At 40.9% G+C, this 27,780-nt stretch overlaps 1 protein-coding gene across 1 annotated transcript; it reads right to left on the bottom strand.

Annotated features, from left to right (window-relative positions):
• Positions 1-881: 881 nt before the first annotated feature.
• Positions 882-17,345, bottom strand: CA2 (carbonic anhydrase 2). Its single transcript, XM_004588120.3, has 7 exons — positions 17,148-17,345; positions 15,859-16,056; positions 8,247-8,365; positions 7,702-7,794; positions 6,637-6,699; positions 4,989-5,144; positions 882-1,681 (listed from the first exon to the last, which is right to left on the bottom strand). The coding sequence occupies exons 1-7, from the start codon at positions 17,179-17,181 to the stop codon at positions 1,562-1,564; spliced, it is 783 nt and encodes a 260-aa protein (XP_004588177.2). The 5' UTR covers positions 17,182-17,345; the 3' UTR covers positions 882-1,561.
• Between the last annotated feature and the right edge of the window lie 10,435 nt (positions 17,346-27,780).

Here is a 27,780-nt window from a genome sequence, read left to right as displayed (position 1 = left end):
CGGGCCTGGGCCCCCCCCCAGACCATTTGTTCCATTACAGAGGCCAAGATGGATTAGGGGACGCATTGCAGATTTAAGGCTGTCTCAGCAGGCACCCAAGCATCATCCATGAGGACTAGTGTGGGAGTTTCCCACCTGTAAGTACCAGGAAGAGGCAGGCAGCCCACCTTGGAGACCTCTTTATACCCAGAACCCCAGAATCAGGGAAACTAGAGAGAACTAGGATTTAAAATCAATCATCAGATTCTAAATGAAAGTTAGTATGATTCATTTGGGAAGCAGCTGAAGCTATGAGTTAGTTTAAAATTTTTCTCATCAACAATGAAGGGTTTTTACTTCCTTGGCTATGTGTTGAAACGGACTCTCTAGAATCACTCATTGGCCAAACATGCTATTCAAGGCACAGAGCTAAGTCAAGGACAGCATAATAGAACATTTCATTTCATTCATTCACTTTCACCTGTCTGTAATACTTATCATTTCCTTTTCTAAAACTCAAGTTATCCTTTTACTTCTGGGTATCCTTGGATTCTTTTTTAGAATAAAATGAACTTTATTCCCACAGCACTTGACTCGGTGCACATGCCCTTCCCTCCCGTCTGCTTTGCTGCTTGTCTTCAGTTCCTTTTCCCTACAAGATTAATCCTCACAGGAGCGTCAGGAGGACTGCGTGAGTAAGCCCTCATGAAATACTTAATGTGCTACTTGGCAAAAAAGCAAATGGTTTCCAGTGTTTTTCCTTTTATGGCAACTCCTTCAATGATGAGTAAGCCATTTATGATGGCTTGGTATTAATAATGAATAAATATGGATTGTAAAAGCAGACATTTTCCCTCCATTATCACCCACTGCCCAGCATGACCAAAGAAAAGAGCCCAGAATAGAATTCTGAATTTTATTAGAGAATATATCTAAAATACAATATTTATTAAGTTATGATATATTATCTGAATGGAAATATACTCTGTATCACAACTATAATTATAACAATTTTTACAGATAATACTTCATTTACATCTCTAATTCAAAAGTCACTGAATTACAACATAATTCATCTTTAAGATAAGTTTGCTACAAATATAAGACTTTCTAAAGATATTCTTTAATGTATCATTTTGGAATTATGAATGTGTGTTTTCTCTGACTTACATTACATAGAATCATGGCTTTACCTGATTGCCTTAACTAGTTTATCTCACAATTTGAGTTTGCACTCATCCATTCTATTTTCCTAAGCTTCAAAAATAGCTTTCAGTGGACAATTAGGAGTACTCAGCACCCTCTGTGCTACAAAGATATTTTATTCCTCTTCCTTGTATTATAGTTTCTGTTACAGAAAGCCTACACCATAAGCAAAGCACCAACCAGTCACAGCCATTCTGCCAAGTGTGACATTTGGTACGACTCTTCACATTTTATTAGTAGTACATCAAAGGAGAGATGGGGAGCCCGAAAACACCAGGCCCAACGCAGCCAGGTTTCAAATCACCAAGGTAGATTTGTGCTTAGCTAAAGGGAAACATCGGGAAGTTCATCCTTCGGACTCTGGGTCTGGGCCCGCTTAAGCAAAGGAGGCCTTGACTTGTCGGCTCTTGAGCGGCTGAGCCGGGCGCCAGTTGTCCACCATCGGGTCTTCAGGTTCCCCATCCTTGTTGAAGCTGAGGTTACGGAATCCCAACATCTGAAGACACAGTAAAATATTTAAAAGTAAACTTTCACAGTAGTATTCACTCTGTGCCTGTGTTACCACAAGCTTTGTTACTGCCTTTGTTACCATGGCTTGGTTTGACACATATTCCCCAATATTCATTGTACCCTGAATCAATCATCAAAGTGCAATTTGATTTTTGCTACATGTACAGTCATATATGGGGGTACTTCACAAAAGTTCACGGCATCTCACTTTCTCTCTCTTCCCCCCTCCTCTTCCTCTTTTCTGTAGTTCTTTCAAATAAATAAAAAATAAATCTTAAAAAAAAAAAAAAACCTTGGGGTGGTATATTGCATAGCAAGTTAAGTTGCTGCCTGTGAAGCTGGCATCCCATATGGGTGCTGCCACTTCTAATCCAGTTCCCTGATAATGATCTGGGAGAACATGTTTGGGCCCCTGCACCAATGTGAGAGACCAGAAACGTTCTACTCCTCTATTTTGCCCTGGCCCAACCCTGGCCCTTGAAGACATCTGGGGATTGAGTCAGTGATGGAACATCTCTCTGTCTCTTCCCACCTCTCCCTGTAACTGTGCCTTTCAAATTCATTTTTAAAAAGCGGAGGGGTTCAATTCATGGAAATGGAATTAAAATAAGCTTATTTTGTTGGAAATATTTTTATATCCATATATATTTTTTCATAATACACATTCTCTGTTTGCCTTTTAAAAGTTCTATGAATGTGTAAATGTTATAAAACAATTTATATGGGGCTCGGCAGTGTGGCCTAGTGGCTAAGGTCCTCGCCTTGATCCCATATGGTTGCTGGTTCTGATCCCGGCAGCTCCACTTCCTCTCTATCTCTCCTCCTCTCAGTATAGCTGACTTTGTAATAAAAATAAAATAAATCTTTAAAAAAAATAAATAAAGCAATTTATATGAAATATACAAAGCATTGGACTCATTTTGAAAGAGACTGTCAGAAAGCTTCTCTCTTCTTTCTTCTTTTAATTTTAAATTAAATGCCCAAAGTCTACAAAGCCATACTTTCAAAATTTAAAACAACAAATCCTAAATCTCAATTAAATCTTTGCTTTCTAGCCATGGAAGACAACAGTCCCCTTGAATTGAAGTAACAGTCAGAGGTTCAGGTTCCACAGGCTCTGTGGGCAGAGTCTGCCCAAATATGCAGAAACACAGGGAGGAACATGCCCTCTGAGACCCAAAACTCTTGTCATTGTTTGACTTTTATTCCCTTTTATACTTTGCTTTCCTGACCCAACAATCAGACACAGGTAGCCCTCAAAGTAGTACTTCTCTTTTTCTAAACAAGACTTGATCTAAATGAAGAAGGATGGTTTGGGCAAAAGAGAATCGCAAGAACCAAGAGACCTGAGCTGATATCTTTTGATCAATATTATTCCTTCTGTTTGAATTAGGTTAACTACTGCAAACATTCCTGACTAGTACTTCAATTCAAGGGACTATAAAGATACCTAGGGTTGATTCATTGCAACAGAATCCCAAAAACCTGAAATAACTAGAGTCTGTTTATAAAGTGCATGAGTTTAAGTGATTTCTACCCCCAATTCAACCTACTAGATTATTCTAAAACTGGGCAAGTTGACTTATTATTGTAGCATCAGAGTTAAAATCCATCTATAGAAAATAATGGAAGCAAAATGTAACAAGCCCATTGATGATGCTTACTGAACATTCATCCTTCCTATACTTTCTCACTAACAGAAATAGGCACCCTCCCCCAACTTTAAATACACAGGATAAGTGTGTAAATCCTGACTGACCATAATGACCACTCTCTCTTGCTGAAGACCGAATTAGAAGCAATAAAGTGATATAATTCTCATTAATGAATATGGGAGAGTTTGCTAGGTGTCTTCAGGGAAACTCTCTGCTCATAGAGAAACAATGGAAGAACTATTCCTTTTCTCCTCAAACGCAGGCTGTGGCTATACATGATGCCAAAACTGCTTCTGCAACCACCTTGAGGATGCATTCCTTAACTAGGTAAAGGAGTTCTGACTTTCTGGGCTAAGTATGCCTCTACCAGCAGGTTCCATGTGCTATGATCTGGAAAATATCTCTGACATTGGCAGTTTACCAATATACACAATTATTAGTTCTAGCTTAGCAGCACTTTGCACTTGAAGAGCAAATACAAAGCACAAAGACTAGTGGTGCAAGTTCAATTGCCCTTACCCATAGGTGTACTTGTATGTATGGGTGTGTATGTTGACAATAAATCTATTTGTTGTAAGAGCTCTCAATGGAAGACTCCGGAATTCAATATGGATTGGTCTTGGTGAAGGAAGAAATCAGAGTTTAAATTGTGACTCAATTATTACATGCACAGATAAGACATGGTATTGTAATGTCATGTGATGATTTCAGGAAGTTTGCTCAAATCTTATGAAGCCAATTTTCAAGTCACATATCAGTCAACCATCCTGCATTTTCCAGCCTGCTTTGATATAGTACAAGTTAATTTCCAGTTACATATGGATCTAAGTAAATAAAGATGTGGAACATCTTCTGTATTTGTAAATTAATACATTAAAAGAAAATTCAATAATAGAATTCTTGCTCCCAAATTTGATTATTCTGTGATATAGTGAGTGGAAAGAACTTTTTCCTAAACCTTAAATGTTTATTGACACAATTATAGTTAGGAAAAAGAGAAACTTGGACAATGTAGTCTTTACTTATCATTGAAACTCTATGCTTCTCTGATAATCACATTACAACCACTCAGAGTTGCTTTCAAGACTGTTGAAGTCTAACTCTGTCATTATTCAGGATCCAAGAGCTTGTGGGTCTCACTTAGAAATGTCCAGATCCTACAATTCAGCTGACTATTAGGAGACAATCTAGGAAGAAAATTCATCCACATCCACTTTGGTAAATATTCATCAGTGACTTAGATGTCGAACTGATCACTTGAATATCACTAGAGTTTTGATACACACTTTTTCCTCAAGGGATAACTTTTCTCTCAGGATTTAAGTATAAACAAAACTGCACCAAGTTCTGACAGTGAAGCATAAACTGGGAATTATCACTGATACTTATGTAAGTTTCCCTCAAATGACAAAAAAAATGTTTACAGACACCTTTCTCATTCAATCCTCACACGTCACAATCTGTTTTACAGATTAAATAAACTACCTAATATGGTTAGTAATAAATATCTACTGAATGGTGTTCCATGGTAAAAGAAGCAGGAGGAAGATTTAACCTCACATTTGTCTGGCCCCAGAACTCTCCTGCCCTGAATCAATGCTTGATCTCTCTAAAATAAGTTCTCATTAGAAAACTGACCTGCTCACTGCTCACGCTGATGGGTTCTTTAAGCACAATCCAAGTCACACATTCCAGAAGAGGAGGGGTGGTCAGTGAGCCCGGGTAAGTCCAATAGTCCAGGCTTCCAGGAAGGAGGCCACGAGGATCAAAGTTAGCAAAGTCAATGCTCTTACCCTGAAACGGAAAGAAACCAGTTAGAAATGTCATGTGCTGGGGCTGGCACGGTGGCTCAACAGACTAATCATCCACCTTCAAGTGCCAGCATCCTATATAGGCACCGGTTCATGTCCTGGCTGTTCCACTTTGAATCCAGCTTCCTGCTTATGACCTGGAAAGCAGTGGAGGATGGTCTAAGTCCTCAGGGCCTGCTGCCATGTGGGACACCCAGAAGAGGCTACTGGATCCTGGTTTTGCATCAACTGATCTGTGGTCAATGCAACCATTTGGGGATGAACCATTGGATGAAAGATATCTGTGTACGTGTGTCTCCTCTCTGTAAATCTGCCTTATCAATCAAAATAAATAAATCTTTTAAAAATAAAAAGAAATGTCATATGCTCAGAGAAAGAATAAGACATAGAACCTAAATAGGCTTATTCTTCTCTGATAGCCATAAATATTTTTATGAAAAACTAATCCCCTAGGAAGCTAAATGAAAATAAATATGGTGTTTGTTTATTTAAGTACAAACTTCCAAGTGTTTCAAAGGATCCAATGGTTCTTCGCCGTGTGTTTCTCATCTTGTTCTCTATGGAACATTACCTTAGTCTTGATAAATTAAAATCATTAACAGATCATATTGAGTATTTTCAGTGTTTGTAGTAACAGAAATCCAGTATGCTATTGAAGGGGTGACAACCTTGCTATCTTTTTTGATAGTTAGATTACAACTAAAGAAATGCATTCAGTTCTGAACACAACACTTCTAAAGCATCTGATGCAAAAAGAAACACAAGAGTGACAAGCGGGATGCAAAGGGGAAAAAAACTATGTCATCTGAGAACGCTTACTGAGAACTGAAAAGATTTAGCCTAAGAGAGAGCAGGAGCACGAAGAGGAGCAAGCTTCATTCCACACGATCCCAACGTCTCAAGCGAGGTGTGAAGGATGAGAGTCTCAGACGATGATGCTTCAGTCTGAGGATGAGCTTTCTAAAGCCAGAGCTGTCATGATGACCCTACAGTTTCACATCACTGGAAGGAATTGCAGTGTTTAAGCAGATGACCTCAACACAGCTAGGTTGCAGAGAGACGCTGAATGGCTGGCTTCAAAGAGGGGTAAGCATATAAACTCGATAAAGCAGGGCTTTGTTCATCTTGTTCACTTTGTGGCTGCCGGATTAGCAAAGTAGTGAAGACACAACACATATTCCCTGTTACGAATGACTGAATAATTTGACCAAAAGTGACATTCTCTGACACTTAGATGTAGATATTCACATGATAGGAAGCAAGACTGTACAAAGCCTTACGGTTAGAATTAAAATCAAGTTTTGTAGAAAAAGAAAAGTTGGTTAAATGTATAAGCATTTTTTTTACTTTATCAACAGCCTATCCAAACACCACATGTTAAAAGGCTATTCAGTTTGATCCAAAGAAATTTCTATAACCAACAGAATATTAAAAATAGGTATTTAATTCTATAGCAAAAAAAAAATTAGCTTTACCTTTGTTTTGATAGAACTCAGTGCGTCCACAATTCTCTGGAGGCCTGGGTTAGCACTCCCAATCTATAGCAAAACAAAAGGGGTAAGATCTGTGACTCACTGCCAATAGGCCACTTTTGACTTAGGCCACTCTAACACAGCATTTACAGAGAGTGAAGCAAAATCTACCATTTTGTACATGATTGTCCATCATCCTTAGACTGATGACGTGTGATCCTGTAGATATCCAGACTTCCACTCAATCTGCAAACTGCCCGACTTGTTGCCTGTTGGCCCCCTGAAAATACCCTCTCAAATGTGTCCAGTGAGCTTCACACGCCACGGGACGTCCTTCCAGTGCATAACTTACCCAAATCCCTTCCAGGACTTAACAGCACTGCCTTTTCTTAAAAAAAAAAAAAAAATCTTATCTGGCTTTCTCTATGCCCCTCATCCTCCTGTATTTCTCTGGACTCATATATACTATAAGGGAAAGATTTTTTACACTGTCCTATGGGTATTGTATTAGCTGGTTCTCAGGGATGCGTTTTGAACAGCTTTCTTACCTCCCTTTCTGTGCTGTCCTTGGATGACTTTATAAATATTTGTGATTTCCATTCATAAAGCTTCACCCGTGCCTTTCTCCATGGCCCTTCCCAACCGTCTAAAAGACAACTCCTTCTATTCCACCATTATCCACAACTCTCAGTTACTGAGTCATTGTTCCTTCACCCCTCCACAACTTGATCTTCCTTTAGCAGTGTCTGTCATGAAATAGCTCTATCTAACGTATGGTTAACTGAAAACAAGCCAACCCAAATGGTCCTTTCAAGTTTATCACTTTATGTTCTCCAACTGACATCTAGATAGAATCTATCGATTTCATTCAACTAGATACTTGCCCTACATCTCATCTCCACTGCTGTCAGCAAAGGGGCAGGGGGTCGAAGCCTGAAAATACTTCAAAGACATTCCCCCACATTCCTTTGTAGAATGTTCTGTTTCTGATGCATGCTCTGTTCTGTCTGGTCAATCCTTGAAAATGTCGGGGGAGTAGGGGTGAGGAAGATTTGGCCATCAACTCACCTTCAAGAAAATACCCAAAACAGCCAGCCCATCGGGATGCTGCACGGCTTTTCCAAAATCCCCGTATTTGGTGTTCCAGTGAACCAAGTGAAGCTAATGCCAGAGGAAACAAAACTGCAATGAACAACTCACACAACACAGCCTGTGGATTTCAATAAGGGTTATTAGAGAAAGTGAAGATATAGCTCATTTTGAATGAAAGCCTTTATTTTAAAGCTAATCATTCATGACTCAACCAAAATGATTTCATCAACACCTTTAAAACAAAGAAATGTATATATCTATGTGTGTATACACATAGATACATTTGTGTTAACAGGATGCTTCCCTTTAAATTCATTTACACTTTGAAAATGCTAGATGAAGTTTTGTAGCCTTAATTGCAATGTCATAATTAAAGAGATTAAGATACATATGGGAAGACCCTTTGTAAAACAAGTAGTTCACTTGGTGTGAATTGAATGTATAAAAGTTTTTAAAAAATTAATGCTAGTCACTTGCAAATAGTTTCCCTTGCAAAGAACAACAGAAGAAGCCCCTCTCACCTCTGCAGCGTATTTCTTCTTGTTCACAGTGTGCTCGGAGCCTTGCCCGTCAGCTGAGCCCCAGTGAAAGTGAAACTGAATCAGCCTGTAAGTGCCTTCAAGAGGCCCATCTTTCAGCACTAGAATAGAAAACACAATATGTAACAGTCACTGGTACGTGTGTGTATTACACACCCTGTTCGGGATTAGGATCTTAAGCCTATCCTGTAGTTGTGAAGGTTATGCCTGTAGTCACATTTTTGCTCTGTGAAAATTCAATCCAGACTCAGGTTGAGGCCACAGTATGGACATGAGTGCTTCACCCAGTTTGTATCCCAGGTGCTGGCTGAGGATGGATGCCTCGCTCGTCCCTGGTTCCTGACTGCAGGATAGAGCTCTTCTGAGGCTTTTTAGGTCCAGACAGAGGAAATCTTAAATTGCATTAAGAATTTCTCTGTGGTTCATTTAGAAGGTGACCATGCAGCTGCTAGCCAAAGTGCTAGTCCAATGCACAAACAAACCTCTCTCCTGCGGGGTCCAGAAGTCTACCCTAATGCCTAAATGCTAACCTTTGGCACAGTTCTGACATATCAAGATTTGTGAAATAATAACCATTTCCCTGGTATTTTCACATATAAAATCTAATTGTCTTTATAATGCTGCTGTGTAGCTTTGTCCTCTTAAACATTTATACCATACGTCTTAAACCTTCACTTCCTTCCCTGTGGAATGCATACATTCAATTAATTTATTACTCCACAACTTATTTACCTGCCAGTTTCTGCATGCAGTGTGATATTGTGCTTTGTTATCTCCCAAAACTTTAAATTTCAGTTGTGTTTCCCCATGGCTCTAATATTAATGTAACTTTATTCAGTACCTCAAACAACCTGTAAATTTACAAGTTGTGTCTTCGCAGAAACAAGTCATGGGAAATCACTGTTTTCCCCAACATCGTTCCAAAACTTTTAACCCCATTTATACGTAATAATAGGAATTGACTGAAATATTTCAAACCTTTTCGAATTAGCTGAGTTTTGCTACTTAATTTTGTCTCTCTAGTACTGGGATTAAAACATCTGTCACTATATTAGTTTGGGTTTATACTTTCATAAAATAATAATCTCAATTTCATTTTGCTTTTACAAAACAAAAAGACAAGGTTTATACAACAAAAGTTGGCTTGCCTAACTTCACATAAGTAAACTTCACCTAAGTAGTATACTTATATTCATCTGGTCAGAAGATAAAACTGGATGGAAGATGTTTAAGCAGTGGAGTTTCTTAATAGCTCCCAATACCTCTGGCTGTTAGTTATGCCTTACTAGGAGAAAAAAAATAGTATCGTTTGTAGATCTGTCAAGAAACATGAACTTGGATGTATATTGATATCACTCTTAAGACATAAAAACAATTTTTCCAAAAGTTTATTTTCATCTAATAATTCTACTAGAAAGAATATTAGCCCCAATACTATAAGTATTAGAAAAACATTAATTTCCAGTTTTAATATACTCTTAAAAGTGAAATGTGTTTATGATATAAATTATCATTAAAAAGCCTTATAAGTCTTTAAAGTTGGTAATCAACTGATTGCTAACAAAAAGCAAATCCCATTTGTAATCTATTTTCTATCCAGTAGAGACACTAATTAAATAAAACACTCCAGCATCTGATAGAATTGGTTTTCTAAGTGCATCCTATCAAGAATCATATCAAGACTTTAAAGTTCATTTTAAAGGTATTTTTGTTTATTTGAAAGGCAGACTGATAGGAGACAGAAAAAGATCCAGCTACTAGTTCACTCCCCAAAGGCAGGCGCTAGAAACTCCATCTTGGTCTCCCACATGAGGTCACGTATTTGAGCCAAACCTGCTCCAGGCACCTGAGTAAGGAGCTAGGTTGCAAAAGGAGCAGGCAGGACTTGATTTAGCCCTGCAGTAAGTAAATGCTGGTTTCACAACCAACAGCTTAACCTACTGTGTCATAACATTAATCCAGGTTCTTAAATTTTGATGATAATAAGGCTTACTACTATTTCCTGTTCTTATTCTCTCCCTTGCAGACCTGAAAACGGTGTCCTAATTTACTGGTTTCTGAGCCCATTTGTCAAGAGTATGTATGAGCCTTTATTTTAAAACTTGAAAAATAAAAAAAGGAAGGGTACTCTATGTTCAATGATTAAACACATTCAAAGCTAATCTATTATGACCAGATACCTGTTTCAACCATGTTAAAGTAAAACTTGTTGCTGTGAAGATTAGACACTCATCAGCACTAGGAACGATTATTAAATCTTCAAAGTGCAAATGCTCCAGAAAGCATAATTTCTAGTCTTTAACTCATTGATTATTTCTCACTTAGCTCTTAGCAAGGAGTTTAGGCAATGACGCCTCTCAAAAACTGTTATAATAATAATAAAGTGTTATAAATTTTAATAAGGTAGTACATGTCTTTTTAAGGAACAGAGATGACAAGGCTTTGATTAAGGGTAAGGAGCTTATGCTAATTCCTAGATCCATTCAGATATTTATTTCAATTACTACATCCCATTTCTAAAGTAAACATGAAATCTATAATTGTACTGTAAAATGATCCTTTTTCCAAACAGCAGAAACTGGTTATTGCTTATTTTCTCTGCAAAAACTAAGCACGTTAGTGAAGTTGGTGAGACAATGAATCATTGTCTACTGAACCACGCTCTAGCAGGGATGCGTCCCATGCTAATGTTTTATTAAGACTTTCAAAACTTAATTTCAATATAAATATCAACATCAGTTGTATATCATCAGTTATATATACACATACACACAAACACAGAAACATATGCAAACTGATTGTAAATACAATATTACAGAATAATATTTCTATATACATTGCTTGGGAAAACTATTGATGTTTTTGCAAGAAAAAAGACAGTTAAGATTGAAGTAACACTACTCATACACATTGGAAACTGATAATTTGGCATTTCTAATTTTTTTTTTCTAATATGTTGCTATTACCTCTTAAGTAAGCATTCAAACAACACACTAAACATGTTAGTGAATGTCAATAATCTTCTTTATATCCGAAATACAAATTCTTCTTAATAATTTTGCTTCAATGAAAACAAATTTTCCCATTAATGATCCTATTTAAAATAATTCATCAAATTCTAATTCTTTAAAATGAATAATTCTATAGAAAATCCCATATTTTCATGAGCTGAACATCTTTCTCTATAATTGAAAAAATTTTAAATCATGCATTATTATTTTACTTGCCAGCCATTACCAATAATCCTGGATTTATCAACATAGACAAACAGAAAAAGATGGCCATAGTGCATTTCTTTTATAACAATAAGATGTTTAGCAACCATTCTTACTAGAGCAAATGAGTGGAAATTCAAGAGAACATAAGTTTCAGTTTAAACAGCAAATACACAGCAGTTTATAAACAAGTACATATGATGAGAACATAATTAACTATAGGGTTTATAATGTTTAGGTCCATTTTCTAGATTTTTAGGGTTCTGCTGAGACTATTTATCATGTTCAAGACAAGTCCTTCCATTTGCTATTGATGACTATAAAGGGAAAATTGTAGAGCTCCAAAAGTAAGTCCCTGAAAATCAAGCAGTGCCCTTATATGAAGATCTATTGTGCCATGCTGACAAAGACCTGCTGGAAACAAACATACTCATTCTGCTTCCTAATTTTTCTCTTGCTAAGCCTACATTTACAGATTAGTAAATATTTGAATTTCCAAAACACAGAAATGACAAGAGGATTTCATATGAGTTGGTCCAATAATTTAGGTATCAGCTTCCAATGTTTCCCCTAACTTTTCAATAAAACAGGAGCATTTTAAACTCAATTCGCAATAAGTTAGCAGGAGTTAAGAGTTTGACCACTATTCTTTCAGATCCATCCCAAGCAATGAAATGGGTTTTTATTTTCAATAATTAAAAATAATAATAACAGGATTAGCAAATTCTTAATTAAGTTAAGGTGGCTTATATGTAAAGGAATGTAGACAACTGATGATAGCTTGAATCCAAGCCTCTTAACTCCACATTTTAAAAGAATTCTCTCAAGCTTAACATAGCAATAAACTCAACCAGCTAAGTTCCTAATACCTTAGTTCTTAAACAGATGTAAATTGACAGTTAAGACACAATTGAAAAAAATCTAAATCTATGAGAAGTCCTAAAAGGCTGTAAATATGGAAATGGACAGGCAGTTCCAAAGGCTATTTTTTCCACATAGCATGATTTTTTAAAAAATGTATTCTGCAAATGTATTTGCCCTTAAGACCTACATTTTAATACAAGTGCATGTCTACATCTTTGACCTAAATAACTGAAAATGTGAAAGAGGTATTGGCAAAACTCCAAGGGAGTCTTTCACATGCCAAGGAGAGCAAGTTGCTCCTCCTTAGCAGAGGAAGGCACTCCCAAAGTTCAAGAAAAGCAGAATTAACAGATTACGTGTATTTTGATGCAATATTTGAAAATACACCTCACATTTTTTTCCTAGTAGGCATTTTCTGTAGACTTTCTGAAGAGACCTCATAGTGTCTTGTCTTTCTAGAACACATACTAGGAACGCTTGCTTCCTAGTTCCCTTTGTCTAGACTCTTACCCAAACATAAAAATTCTTCTAGCACACCCATGATCCTTATTTACTCTTATTTACACTCCTTATTTACTCTCAAATTGCCTCACATGGGTCAACTCCTCAGTCTCCCCTAGGTTTCCATAGAACTTGGAACACCTCCCTTTTGCCCTTATCAAAGTAGATTCCAGTGTCTTATGATCGCCATACCATTCTCCTTGGGGAATGAAAGGGAAAGGACCAGACATCCTTCTAGCCTGCATGTTGCTTAACTTTTCATATATGCAATTGGCATAATTTTTTTTTGTATTGGCACTAGATGGGTAACAAACACACATCCTTGAAAGATACAGGCTGGCACTCCTGTCTAAACCAGCTGATCTTACTCGGTCGCACCATCTAAACATGATCAATTTCCTTACACATGCATACAGCATTCACCAAGAGAAACCATTGGATAAATGCAATTAGCCCTAATTAGTTACCGCTCAGGTAGAATTAGAATCAAATTCTCTGAAGGACAATCACAGATAACATGTAGCTTATACAAAACATTAAACATTTTAAAAACCTGACATACTTCTGTGTATTAAAGATACTTAGCCTGAAAGTTTTATATACTCATAGCAAAACACATAACTATGCAAGTAAAATAACTTCTTTTATAGATAGTACATATTTAATAGTATAAGCATGATGTTTTGAAATTAAGAATAACATTTTTCAATGACAGCAAGTGACTGAAGGTAATCATAAAGGTAATGTAATAGCTTCTGCAACTATCTTAAGACAAGCAGCACAAAAGCAATTGCCTACTAAAGGCAAGGGAACTGTGTAGTAACGACACTCACAGTGGTCATTCACTGAGGGACTGCCATATCCTGCGCTAAGTGCTTTGATCTTTCCTCCAATCTTACAGCAACACAACAAAATAAGCCACCAACGCTAAGAGGTTAAATTACCATCATTCCTGAGTCCCGGTCTGTCTGGCCTCACTCACAGCTCATAGCCACTAGCCTGTCTGCTGAATTCCACTTCCCAGTACTGGGTTACTCAAGTTTCTTTCATCATCCCTTTCTTTGTAAGGGAATTGCTTCCTCTGAATGCATTTGTCAGATTTTTGTTTCCTGTTGGCTGTAAATTTCTATGTAGCATCTAGTGAGGTATATAATTTGGCAAGTAGCTCATCCACTGAAAAAAAAAAAGAATGTCCCCCTAGATACATCTTACAGGTCTAATTTTACAAAACACAGAAGAGGGGTTTGTAGAAGGATCCTAGAAGGTCAGTGAGCAGAGGATTACAATTGCTTGGATAATATTTGTATGAGAACAACCGAATGGATACCTTTTGTATAACTGATAGGATGTCATTTGTACAAGAACAACTGAATGTGTACCATTCATATAACTCAGTGGGTATCATTTGTATGAGAACACTTGATGGAATATACAAAACAAAAGGAGTTTCAAACAAAAGTATAGAAACCGTTGATGGATTTTGTTGATAAGCTCAATACATCCTCCCTTATCCTATATGACCCTCAGTGTATAAAGTCTGAGGCCCCTAATACATTTCAGCTTTTGACCATCAAAAGAAAAAAAAAAGAAAAGAAATGGCTTCATTATGACTAAAAAAATTAAGCTGACAGCTATGAATGAAATCACCTCATTTTTCAATTTGGAGATATCTAAATATGAACTTCTGCAGCATGCTTTCTACAAGTGCAATATTGAAAGACTTGCCATATTACATATGTACAGAATTTCTCACAAAAAAAAAAGAGAAATCTTTTGTTTAATCATGTAAGCATGGTTTCCGTGAGTGGGAGGAATGCAAGTGGAGGCAAAGTGGCCGAGTCCCTTAGGGACGATGTCCTCCGTGCTGATGCACACGAGAATGTGAGGGTGTGTGTCACCCTCGGGTGGGGGCCACCGGTGCAAGGAGGTTGAAAACATTTCTCAGATGACCTCCATCCTCTGTCCCACTTGGGGGACTTCCAAAATCATCCTTTTCAGGAAGCCAAGAATTCCAATTATTAAAGAAAGCTGAAGAAAGAATTATGTTTTCAAAACTGGACTGAACATATTATACAGCTGTTGGAAAAGTCAACTTGATCTAATGGTAATAATTCCATATGATATAACAAAAATAATACTGTGGGTTGTGGCTGCAAAACATTGGCAGTTTTATTGACTGCCTCTTTCATCTTCTCTCATTTGTTGCCCTACACTCCCCCTCATACTACCACCAAACATCATGGGACTGCAGCACCATTTCAATCTGTCTAGACATTCAAAGGAAATGTGCTTGGGAAAATAGGGCACTGGCAACTAAGTCAAGTAATGAGCAAGAACGACAGCTACTGTGTCGGAACAGGATTGTTCTCCAGTTTCTAAATAAGAAAAGAAGTATTCAGTTGGCATCCTGTAAACAGCTCTAAGTAAGCTAGAGTAATTGGTTTTGTCAATAATGAGCCACATATGTCCACCAACTCTAACAGATTAATTTGTGGAATGAGTTTCTGGGTATACCCCAAGATACTCCACCAACCTTCATCATACCAGACCAATACCAAAGCCTTCCAAGAAAGTCAGCATTCTAAGTACTCAGATTTTCATCAGCTTTCTCCCTGCTGCTTTCTAGGTAACACTCACTAGTAAATAATTTGTGATGGGTAGATGTGCACTCTGAAAGACAAAGAATCTTTAAGAAGTCGGTTGCTGACTTTGGTTGCCATGGAATCTTACCTTTGTTACTTCTCACAGGCGTACACCAGTTACTCTAAGCCCTCCATAGAAGTGAGGAATTTTACCAGGGAGAAAGTGCCTAGGGACACTGAAGGTAATTAGCCTACTTCTCAGAGTTTTTCAACCTAATGAAGACGATCCGAGTAGCAATGTAGAGTAGAAAATAAACTCCAGTCGGAACGGACTTCCTCCTCCCACCCTGCTCCTGGCTTCTTTGCTGAAGCTGGGAAAACAGCTCTGAACTAACCACCCCTCCCCCAATACACTATGCCTGAAACACTCACCTGCTTTGTCGTTGGAATCATCAAACTCCACGTTGAAGGAGTGGCCATTATTGATGATCCCCCGAGAAATCGGCTGCTCATAGGACACCTTCAGAGGCTTCAGCGAAGCATCATGCTTGGCCGCGTGAGTGTCGATGTCAATGGGTGACTGCCGCTCCCCGTTGGCAATGGGGAACTCTTTATGCCAGTGCTCCGGTCCTGGGGAGAGACTGGAGTGTGTGAATCCCGCAGGGTGAGGTCGTGTACATCCAGACCCCCAGGAAAGGAGTCCCCTGCTCAGCCACTTAGTAGCAGAAAACCCTCTAGGAAAACACTCTGTGTCTCAGTTTCCACACTTGTCATAGAGTAATATAATCATATGGAAATAGCTTGTATGAAGTTATCAGAATGAGAATTCATACATACGAATTTTTTAACCAGTGTCCCCTAAATATGAGTGATTTCGGGGTCCTTTCACTGAATTAAACGATTTTGAAATTGGACAGACACGTCCTCTAGCCTTCTGGTTGGGATTGGGGCTCAGTAAATTCACAACGCCATTGCAGCAAGTCCGGATTCCTCTTAGGGTCCCTTGCAGCGCGATGGATGGAAAGATAGAACCTAGCTGCCCAAGCTCGGCAAACCAGCTCCCTGAATGTTCGGCTCCCAGTCACACGGGAACACACGGGACTCCCTACACGCTCCCAGACGCCCCCAAATCCCACCCCATTCCACCTTCCCCATCCCCATCCCTTTGCCTCTCACCCCCCGACCGTGCATCTTCCTGGGGTCTGCCGCCTGGGACAACCTTGACCGGCGGTCATAATACAGCCTGGGCTGTGGTGACCCACACCCGGAACGTCAGAAGTCGAGAAAACTCGGTTCAACAAAATGCCCCACACCAGGTCATGCAGAGAGCTTTAGCCACAGGTGGATCTGTAGCGTAGTAGGGTGTGTGTTTTGAAGGGGAGAGGAGGATAAGAGCGGCAAGAGGGGTCCCTTGATTTCTCTGCGATCAACTGCTAAAATATGCCGTTACACCCCTGCCCCGCTTCCTCACAGCTGCAGGGCCCCGGCTGGAGATCCAGGAGGCAAACGCTCCGAGTCCCCTCCCTCGGGCCCTGCGCTCTCCGCCTATGGAGGCGCGGATTCCTCGACAGTGCCTGGGAGTCCGGCGAAGGGGGCATCCCCGGTGCACGCCGGAGCCTCCCGCGCCACCGCCAACAGCAGGTGCAGGCGCTGAGGGTCGCCGGGCAGCCAGCGGCGCGGTCAGAGGGTGCGCGGCCCCGGACGCCCCCGCCCGCACTCACCGTTGTGCTTGCCGTAACCCCAGTGATGGGACATGGTCGCTCCGGCGGGGGTCGGGGCAGAGTGGGAGTTGCGCCGGGTCTAGCGGCTGCTGCTGGTGCTCCGGCACGCTGTGTCCGCGGGTCGCGCCGTCATCGGCTTTTATAGGCTCCCGCCAACTTTGCGCTCGGGGGCGGCCCGGGGGAGGGAGCCCCGGGTGGACCTGAGCGACGCGGGAGGAGGTGACGGGGCGGAGGTGATCTCCCTGCCCCGGGGGCGGGCCGGACTGGCCAGGAGCCGAGGGCGGGGACAACGTCCTGTCGGAGGGCGCGTCGGTCAGGCTTGGGTGCCCCTCTCACGCCGCCCGGCTCCCCTCGGGCGCCCGTGCGAGGGTGGCCAGCGAGGTCCGGAGCCCTGGTGCGCGCTGGCGGCGGCCCGGCTCCTCAGTCCGAGCCCGGGCTGCGGAACGTTGACGCGCACCCATCCCCCTCCGGGCGCCGAATGTGGCGCGGCGGCGCGGACGGCTCGGGACCCGGGCCCTCCCCTGGCGCCCTTCATCTCCAGTCCCCGTTGTGATCGCATCTTTGGCCTCACAGCCATCCCACTCCGGCTCCATCGGACGCACTCGTGCCGAGGTGTCCCAGTCGGAGGCCTCCCTCTCCGGCGTCCCCGACCTGGGGCTGGCAAGCTCGGTGAGGAGCTATGACCTTGGGGCAAATAGGGATACGGTCCTTTAAGAGGCGCCGGGGAGCGAGCGGTGCCGAGTGCTGGGAGCCTCGCGCCCTCCGCCGGCGAGCCGTGGGATAAAGTAAGGAGCGCGCCTCTGCCCTGCGCAGCCTGCGCCAAGCCTGAGATAGTATCGCGGTGTACGCTGGCAGGGCCTCAGTCAAGTGCCCATCTCCTCCCTCTATCTTCCTTCTTTGCAGAATTAACTCTTGGGAAGAGACTTTCCATTGAAGGACCTATTGACGTAACTAAAACTAATAACGTAGAAGTCACTTTTGTTTAGGAAAAAAAAAAAAGAATATTTCTTCCAAAGAAGAGAGAACTCTGCCTGATTGACAGAGGAAATTTGCATCTACACTAGGTCTGAAATCATCCAAAATTTAACAGGAAGGCCAGGCAGCATTATGACTTCCATGTACCCTTGGTACTTCTGCCTTCACAAACACAAACACATATTCCAACCGCATGAATAAAGCGATCAGCTTAATGTTGTGTATTTAAACATTTTCCTTATCCTAGAATCCAGTTTTTTACCGTTCTGATTTTCAAAGAAAACTTTTTCGTGGACACCCAGGGGTGTGGTGGGCTGGAAGCACCTTACGGTGCACAGCTGCCCCTATGGATTGGACGTCAGGCTGTTTGGAAGGAAGGAGAGATAACGCATGTCTTACAAGGTGCTTTGCCACAAGCCAACAACCACAAAACAACTTAGGGTCAGGGGCTTATGTACTGTGGTCCTTGTGATGTCCAAGGGCCAAAATTGGGAAGGTGGGATACAGTTCGCAGGATTGCATCAGGCTTCCAGTACTTGCATTACTTATACTACATGCACTTAACACTCCACGGCTAAGTAAAAAGATGCCAGGACATTCATGCATGTTTTTTGCAATATTGGCCTGAAAATCATTACTGTTTATTTCAGTTAATTCCACAAAATGTGATTCTCTCTTAGATTTGCTTGTTCTAAAACTCTAGAAGACTGTGCCATCCTGCGTGCCGAGTGTGCTGGAGGATGCCACAAGGTATCAGCGGGCAAAGGAGCAGCCATGTATTTTTGAGATTTGTGGAAATTACTAAATGTACTTCCTATCTGAGAAAAGCCCTTTATTTGTGCCTCTGCAGGTGTATTGTCTTGCTTAGTTGTCAGTGACACTTTGATTCTTTGCTATTATTGGAATATTTACTTAATTAGGAATCTAATTAGGAATCAGGATCTTTGAAGTGAGACTGTTCTCTCGGCTGTGAGGATGTGGTGCTGGTACGCGCTACGTTGAATACCAGGTCTCTGAATGTCAAGTGGGCTCCAGGAGACTGAGAAGGTAGCAGGTGATCAGATCAGCATGAAGCCTTGTCTTTAATTTCCTGTGACCTGGATTGTGGCTTTATTAACCTGGAGGGACTAGGAGCTGGAGCATGCTCTGATTATTAAACAATGCTGAACTTCAAATACCGCCAAACTGTGTTCAGTGAACACAATCCAAAGGGGTGGGGGGATTTATTTTCATTAGAAAGGAAGAATTACTTCTTTATCTGCTCTATCTGCTCTTTTACTCTCCAAATGGCCACAAGGCCCATCTGAAGCTAGGAGCCAGGAACTTCTTCCAGGTCTCCCATGCAGGGCAGATTCCCAAGGACTTAAGCACAAGCAGGGTGCTGTATGGGAAGTGAAGCAGCTGGAACGTGAACTGGAGCCCGTACCGGATGCTGACGCTTGCTGGCAGAGGATTAACCAAGAAAGCTATTGCGCCAGCTGGGAATTCTTCTCTTATCTAATCTAATCTAGAAAGAGAATTCTCAGTGGGAGCTTGCTGGAGACCCCAGCCTTGTTAGAAAGACAAAAAGTGGAAAGTGAGGGGGGTGAGGGATGGGGGGTAGGGGAGAAAGAGAGAGAAAAAGTTATTCCCTGGTTTCCCACAAGGTAGGGGAGAATACTCCCAGGACCAGAGATGCAAATATTTTCTCATCCTGTCTTGCTGTCTGAGCTCTTCCCCACCTCCACCCCCTGGACAGCTTTTGTAACGAGCTTGGCTTTCGCCTTCCTGCAGATCAGCTTCCACCTCTCCCGGCTTTTGCAGTGGGTGTTTTGAGCTGGCTGGCAGTCTGCGCTGCTGGCCAGACAACGCTCTCATGCTGTGTATTGAGGGATAACCCCTACTCCTTGTTTCTATTCGAGGGAAGGATTGGCTCCTTTCAGAAAAGTCCTCAATAAAGAAACTACATAGTACCTGAAGAATTAGGGCAGGGCAGACTGTTACAGAAAAATAAAACTAAGCAATCATTAAGTCTGAAGACCCACCACCTGTCAATCTTGGTGAAAACATAAAATGAAAATACAAAGGTGATTGTTATCAAACAAACTAGAGCTTTTAATATTACATATTTACTGAGTGAAATACACATGACTTACTAAATGTTTAACTAAAAGGCTAATAACAAGTTTATTTCATATTTCTTACACTCATAGCATTAAAGTAAACATCAGTGAAAGCTCCCTTAACTCTGTGTACACATCTCTTTACTTTAATATTTGTGACAGAATATTCTGATCAGATACTGCATTGAAATCAGAATGCAACCCACTGGCCCTCAAAGAAGCTGTTGGCTGCTACTTGTTTGTAAATGAGGAATAATGGCAAGCACCTCAGGGTTGTTGTAAGAATTCAATTAGTGAATATGTATAAATCATCTGCCACCTGTAGGCACTCCGTGAATGATGGCTCTTCAGGCCTTCCTAGGAGGTACTCAACAATTACAGTGTAATAAAATGAATGCAAAATTAAACACTTTGGTGGGGTCCAAGGGAAGAATTTAAGATGTGTGAACCTCCAGCAAGACGACTTGTGTGTATGTGTTTGGGTGAGGCAGAGAGGAAGGAAAAGTGCTGGAGTCCTGGGACCATCCATTCAGTCGTATTTGCGTATTTCATTTTCTGTATTAAGTTGAGCCACCTGAGGTTGGGAGCTGCATCACATTGTTTACTTTTGTCTCCTTGGCACCTAGCACCTTTTACCCAGCCTAGGCCCCAGGACACATGATGTAGCTACTCTTTGGGATTATAAAGTCTTGACGATCCAAACGGAGATAACAGCAATTTCACAGTTCACAAGCCAATCAGTTAGCAAAAGACATTGGGATGAAATTAGATGGGCTTTGAATTTGGATGAACTCAACATGTTCTACGGCCGTATTGATTAATCTTACTAAGATTCAACTTTATTTTCTGAAAAACTATGTTAGTATTAATAATAATGATAATAATAATAAATAATAATACCTAGGTCATAGGTGGTGGTTAAGGCCAAATGATATGCTGTATGTAAAGGATTTAGCATGTAGCAGTTAATCAAAGCTTAGTAAACACTAGTTAATATCATGACTGTCCTGTTTTCTTGAGATTTCCTATTATGTGCTTAATATTTTTGTCACTATGTGGACTCCACAGGTTGAGTCATCCATTTGTTCACTCCACAGACCTCATCAAGGGCATCAGCACAGGAGCTTTAGCCATACAACCGGCCAGCAGGAGTCATGTCTTCAGGGAGGTCGTGGAAATGGATGGGGTAGTCCACAATTAAGCATGAAAAAACATTTTTTTTGCTGACACTGAGCGTCAGTTTGGAGAAAAAAAGAGGAAGTGGGTAGATTCTAACAAAGAAGCAATGTAACTTAGGATGCAGTAGCATCTCTGAAGAAAGGCCACTAAAGGATGTAACATCTGAGGAACCAGGACAGAGAAAGCATCAATTAGAAATGTTGGAGCAAGAAAGTTTCTAGAGCAGCAAAGCTCATGACGAGAGCATTGTGACAGACAGTGGTGAAGTCAGAGGCCACAGGAGCTGCTCCCTGCAGAGCCCTGCACACCAGATCCCAGGGAAGGATCTCATAATTGCACCAGGAAGCCAGTGGGAGATTGTAATAAAGGGAATAATACAAATTGCAACAATAAGGCATCTTAGAATAAAAGGACGTTTAGAGGTTTTCTGATCTGCCTCCCTGTTTTATAGACAGGAAACTAGTCCAGGTGTCCTATTGTGCCCTACATCCTTGCTTTGACCCACCTACAAGTCCGCTGACAAAAAAATCTATATCCCTTCTGGTGAAACATAAAACCATTAAATCCTGGCTCTACTTCGCCACTTGCCTCCCTCTGATAATCTGTGCATGACAGGAGACAGTATCGTAAACTGGCCAAGAGCCCAAGTTCTGTGTTGAATTTGGATTCGAGGACTTAATCTGTTGCACGATCTGGGATAGCTTCTTGCACTCCCGAAGCCTCAAGTTCCCTATGTGAAATGCAATAGGAATACTGAGGGTTGGAGAGAGTAATCAAACAAATACGTAAATTGCATGATCTGCTCATGTGAAATAACGTGATGACTGGCATGTTGTTAGTGGTTGTCTTGAGAGTATTGCTATGGCTGTAGAGAGGCACATTGTCAAATGGGAACCAACTTGGTGCTGACACAGAGGACAGCCCCATATCCTGGGATTCAGCACTTGCTGCCTCTCTTGGAGTGAGCTCAGTGATCCCTCTGAGCTCCACTTACTCATTTCCATAGTAAAGTAGAAATTCTATCTCTTGAGCATTACAGTGAGAAGGAATATCTAGAAGATACCAGCCATCTTTCTGACACATATTTTCTCTTTTGAATAAATAGTATCATTGTCATTAAAACACTTCCCACTATAAAATGATAGCTTGGCTTTGGTTTCCCTAATGTAGGTGGGAAAAAATCTATTTAATTAAAAAATTTAAGTTCTTACTCCATAAAAAGAATTAATACTTACTGAAAACTGATTATGCACCAATACAGTTTGGAATGTGCCGCATAACTCCACCTTCCACCAAGGACACTGAGACACAGAGATAAGTAAGCCAGCGCACTCAGCTGGAAAAGAATGGCGCCGGCTAAGACGCCAGACAGTTTTTGACTCCAGAGTTTGAGCTCTCCGCCTTCAGCCACATGCCCATTCAAGAGCCAGCTATGTGCTTTCAAGAGCTTACAGAAACATCGAGATCATGAAGCTGCCAGATCAATGTAATAGGATGGTTTACGCAGCACATCTCTGGAAAACAAACGTGTTGTCAACCTACTGGCTGTCTCTGGTTCCTGCCAAACTTCCTCTAAACTGTGGTGGTAGAGGATAAAAGCAACTCTTCACCTAATGAACAGTCGAATTTAGCTTCCTTTAGTAAACTGCTCTCCCAGCTTACAAAAATGCACCCCTAATGTTACTATTTTATCATAAAATCTTGAAACATTTAGCTTTTCTATAAGTAAGCTTACTCCATTTTTAAAAGTAGCGAACAGACTCAAACATTTCAATTTCAGCTAGAACTGAAGGCATATTTCCTAGAACTGAAGTGAATTAATTACATTGACATATGCAAATGTATACTTAAAATATTTTGTGTTCTAGGACAGCTACTACGTGTGGCACTGTGAAACACTCCCTGTTTATAGCTACGAAAGTCTATTTCTCTTTAGAGTTTGCCTAAATTGAGGGCAGTGTTGCACCATGGGGCTAATGACAATGTCTGGAAACCTTTTTGCTTTCCATTGAGAGTGACTGTGTGTTGCTGGTATTTAGTGCGTAGGTGGCAGGGGTACTGCTCAACTTCCTGCAGTGCCCATGGAAACGCCTCACAAAGAAGCAGTCCAAGATCCGCATGGTGGCACGAGTGTGAAATGCCACCTTGAGAGTATCTATAAGACAATGGGTTTGAAAAGTTCCAAAAAAAGTTTACAGCTAAGTGATCTTGAAACAGTTCATTAAAATTAATATTATAAAAAAGCATACATTTCATCATCTTTTCAGCAGCATCTATCACTTAGTTTTATGTTTCCACCGCGCTTTTGAAGAATCTTGTGTGTACACATACCTACAACACGTAAGTTGAAGGAAAGTGATGTCCATACTTTCTCTCTCATCTTTTGCATATTGTACATGGGCAGAAAAAAATAAGATCACACTTCTGCAACTTAAGCTCACTGTTCACTCAGTTTTCACATACTTGCAATGATGAGTTCCTTATTCTAGTGGCAGTAGCTTGATTAGATTATTAGCTTCATCACAAGCATAAACTTTTCTTTTGCTTAGAAATCACTTCTTCATATAGGAAATTTTTTACTTCCTCTGAACAACCTCACATTATCCATGCAACACTGGCAGGCATTTATAAACCCAAGATTGAGGACAGGAGTTCAGTTCCAGGGTCAGTAGCCAGAAGTTGTGCTAACAATATACAGTAGGAAATCAGCACTTTATAGTCAAGTATCATGCATACATGGGTAACACTAAAACCAAGATGATTATGTTGTGTAACTTTATATTTTCTCACATTGTGAGTATCCAGTTTAATTCCAAGAGAAAAAGTAGGTTGTCATGAAAGGTTTGTTAAGATTTGGGAAATAGAAATAATACTTTGACTAAGAAAACTGCTTCTGACTTTTATACTCCATGACATGTCCTTCATACTGTTTGCTCATATTATAGTGTTCTGTGTTTTTAACACTTTGCACAAAATTCTCAAAATTATTCTGTGTAAGTATCTCTGTGCTTCTCTCAGCATCTCTGTCTTTCTCAGTGTCCTCCAGCCCAGCACGGTGGTTGGAATAAAACATATGTATCAAGAGGCAGAGAGAGACGGAAGCTCCTCTCGGCTGGTTCCCTCCCCAAATGCCCGAAAGGCAAGAACTTGTGAAACTTGTGAAAACCAGGTGTTCCACACGGGTGGCAGAGACCCAACTACTTGGCCCATCACCTGGGTATGCAACAAGAGGGTATTGGGTCAGGAGTCAAGTCAGGTCCCAAATCCAGGTGTCATAATGTTGGACATGAGTATCCCAACTGGTGTAAATTACGATGCCAAGGGCTTGGCAGCGTGGCCTAGTGGCTAAGGCCCTCGCCTTGATCCCATATGGCCGCTGGTTCTAATCCCGGCAGCTCCACTTCCTCTCTCTCTCCTCCTCTCAGTATATCTGACTTTGTAATAAAAATAAAATAAATCTTTAAAAAAAAAAAATTACGATGCCAAATGCCTACCCCTGACTGGAATATAATACGCAACAGAATGAATAAATGAATGCCATTGTCATATTTTAATGGACAGAAGGAACAGAATAATAAGCTATCCTTTGCTTCACCTACCTGTGACATGTATTTTTTCTTATTTTTCTTTTTCTTTTCCTATCCTTGGCCACAGTGAGTTACAACCTGGGCCCAGTGTTGTAGCTCCAAAGGCTAATCGTCGTCCTCCTTTCCCATACAGACGGACACCAGTTCATATGCTAACTGTTCCACTTCCCATGCAGCTCCTTGTCTCTGCCCTGGGAAAGCCATGGATTATAGCCCAAAGCCTTGGGACCCTGCACCCATGTAGGAGACCCAGAGGAGGCTCCTGACTTGTGGTTTCAGATCAGCTCAGCTCCGTTCATTGCAGCCACTTGAGGAGGGAACCAGCAAGTGGAAGATCTGAAGATCTTTCTGTTTCTCCATCCCTCTATAAATCTCTCTTTCTAGTAAGGATTAAGGGGGGAAAAATTCAGTCTAACCAAAAGTCAGTGAAAACTGTGCATCATCTTCCACACTTGACAGCAGTTTTTCATCTGCGTTATTCTGCTAGGAGAAGTGAGAGAACCATTCTTGTCTAGTTCACTTTCAGGTAGACTGGCATGGTCAGAAGTCACCGAACAGAACACAGGTGCAGAGCTGGCAGAGGGTTCTGGAACCTGACCTCATGCCGTCCCATGTCACACAAGCTGTGCATGCTTTCAGGGGCGCACAAGATGAGCCTGTCTGGAACAGAAGGAAGTTGTAAGAACATCTATTTTTAGCTCATTTGTCACCCTCTGAAAGTTTCCACTTTGTTTAGATACTAGAACGTGTATAGTCATGCAATGTTGTGTATCTATAATGTTTTAAACCTTATATGGAAGGCTCATGATCAAAAATTGTGCTGCAGGAGCCTGCACTATTCAAAAAGAACCAGGAGCCTGTGACTGGCCCTGTGGCCCAGTGGCTCCGGGACCTGGGGCTGTGTTTTGAAGATCCCCTGTCCCCTTAGTTCTGCTATCTGCCCCTTCATTCCGGCCAGGCGGATATCACTTTTGTGCATGTATCTGCTGCCTGAAGCATAAGCACTGTGCTTGCACTAGATAAGCCCTTCCCTTGGGTAGGCACGGCCAACTCCAGTAGAATTTCTCATGGATAATATTTGGAGGTTGCATTTTACTGGTTTTTTTCCTTCCTGATATTGCTATGTAGTTCCTTGACCTATTTTTGTTTCTTCCATACTTGACACATACATCCTTGAGAAAAAAATATGAAATCCTTTCACAAATGGGGATTTTTAAAATCATTTTTGTATACTGTAGAAGTTGCATATCAAATATTGACTGCTTTTGCCCAGCTGAAAGCTCTGTCTTGTAGATATACTTTTTCTTCCTTGTGCTTGGAGGTTATTTCATAATTCCACTGAAACACTCCACTCCTCTGGAGACCTAATCAATGTTTCATATCAATTAAGCTCCTAAGGATGAGAGACTTTAGCGCACTCTGCAATCTTGACAACAGGCCTTTTGTTAGGGAAAACAAAATAAGAGGAAGAAACTAGACCTTCTCGGAGGAAATGTCATTGGAATACTCCACTAAACAAAAACTAGTTATAGCAGGCACCCAGAAACTGACTTACCAGGTTGTGAGTTTAGTCACAAAGTAGCCCCTCATTTTCTGATCACCATCCTGAGAAGAGACCCTGAGTTGTGGACATTTATGGTTAATAGTAAAGATTTATTCTTTCCCCCCCCCCCAAAAAACAGTCTCAATTATACTATAAAATAAGTCTTAGGCAATAATTACAAGTACCTGGATATATTAAGAATCTTCAAGGGGCCCATGAAAATGTATATTAAGAAACAACAATGCAAAAGTTTCCATTTTTACACTAAAACATTTTAATTCCATTTTCTCCAGATCTTTTTGTTTGTTTAATTTCCTCATATATGTGGTGGAGATGCCCGTGTTATTACAATAGGGTGCAAAATATGCTTGAATTTACTAACTATTTGACTAGGATGGAGCTAAAAACATCAGGTGGAAATTCTTAGTGCATTTTCCAAAAAAAAAAAAAAAAAAAAAAAAAAAAAGACACTTTGCTAATACCTGACCATGAAGTAAGCATTTGGGATAGAAATAAGTAAATGTATTATGCACTGCAGTGGCTATAAATATCTCTACAGGAAAGTAAATGAAATGGACAACTAAAAGTCCTAATGAGAAAATTAAGCTCAACATATTGGTACGAAAGTGGGAAAATTTAAGCACCAGCATGACTCATGCCAATTAGTATCACCAAAATCTTTTGTCACAGGCTCATTGCCAACCTCCCTCTTCAACTTGCATGTTAAATGCATGGGTGCATGCGGAGATAAATATCCGAGTTAAAATATTTTTTATCTCCTAAAACACAACCCTTCTGTACTAAGTTAAACTCATTTTTTTTAAAATGTAAATTCTGAAAAGATATGCTTTGGGTAGACACAAAGCTGTTTTATTCTTCCACTTGCTTTACAAAGGAAACCTGGTTACAATAGTATCTGTCCATTCCTCTGAGAACCCTGGACACAGCCCTCTAACCTGGGCCCACGTCCCGGCACATGCACCGAGGCTGGCACTCAGTCCTGCTACCTGCCATCCATCCCTCCACCATTCTACACATCCACTCAACAAGTGTCCTTGAGATCTGACCATGGGTCAATCCTCTGGGATTCCGATCCACCTGCGTGGCATCTTTGACTGCCCTAGGCCCAAGTGGATTACTCAGACAGAGGAGCAGAAGCGTGAATTCCGTGGGCACTTCCATTCATGTTGTACTTTCATGGAACTCAGGTGCCCTTCAGGGAATGAGTTCCCTTGAACAAACTTGTT

The sequence above is a fragment of the Ochotona princeps genome, chromosome 9 (genome assembly GCF_030435755.1).
Source record: "Ochotona princeps isolate mOchPri1 chromosome 9, mOchPri1.hap1, whole genome shotgun sequence".
NCBI lineage: Eukaryota > Metazoa > Chordata > Mammalia > Lagomorpha > Ochotonidae > Ochotona > Ochotona princeps.
This window is presented reverse-complemented; position numbering and strand designations above follow the sequence as displayed.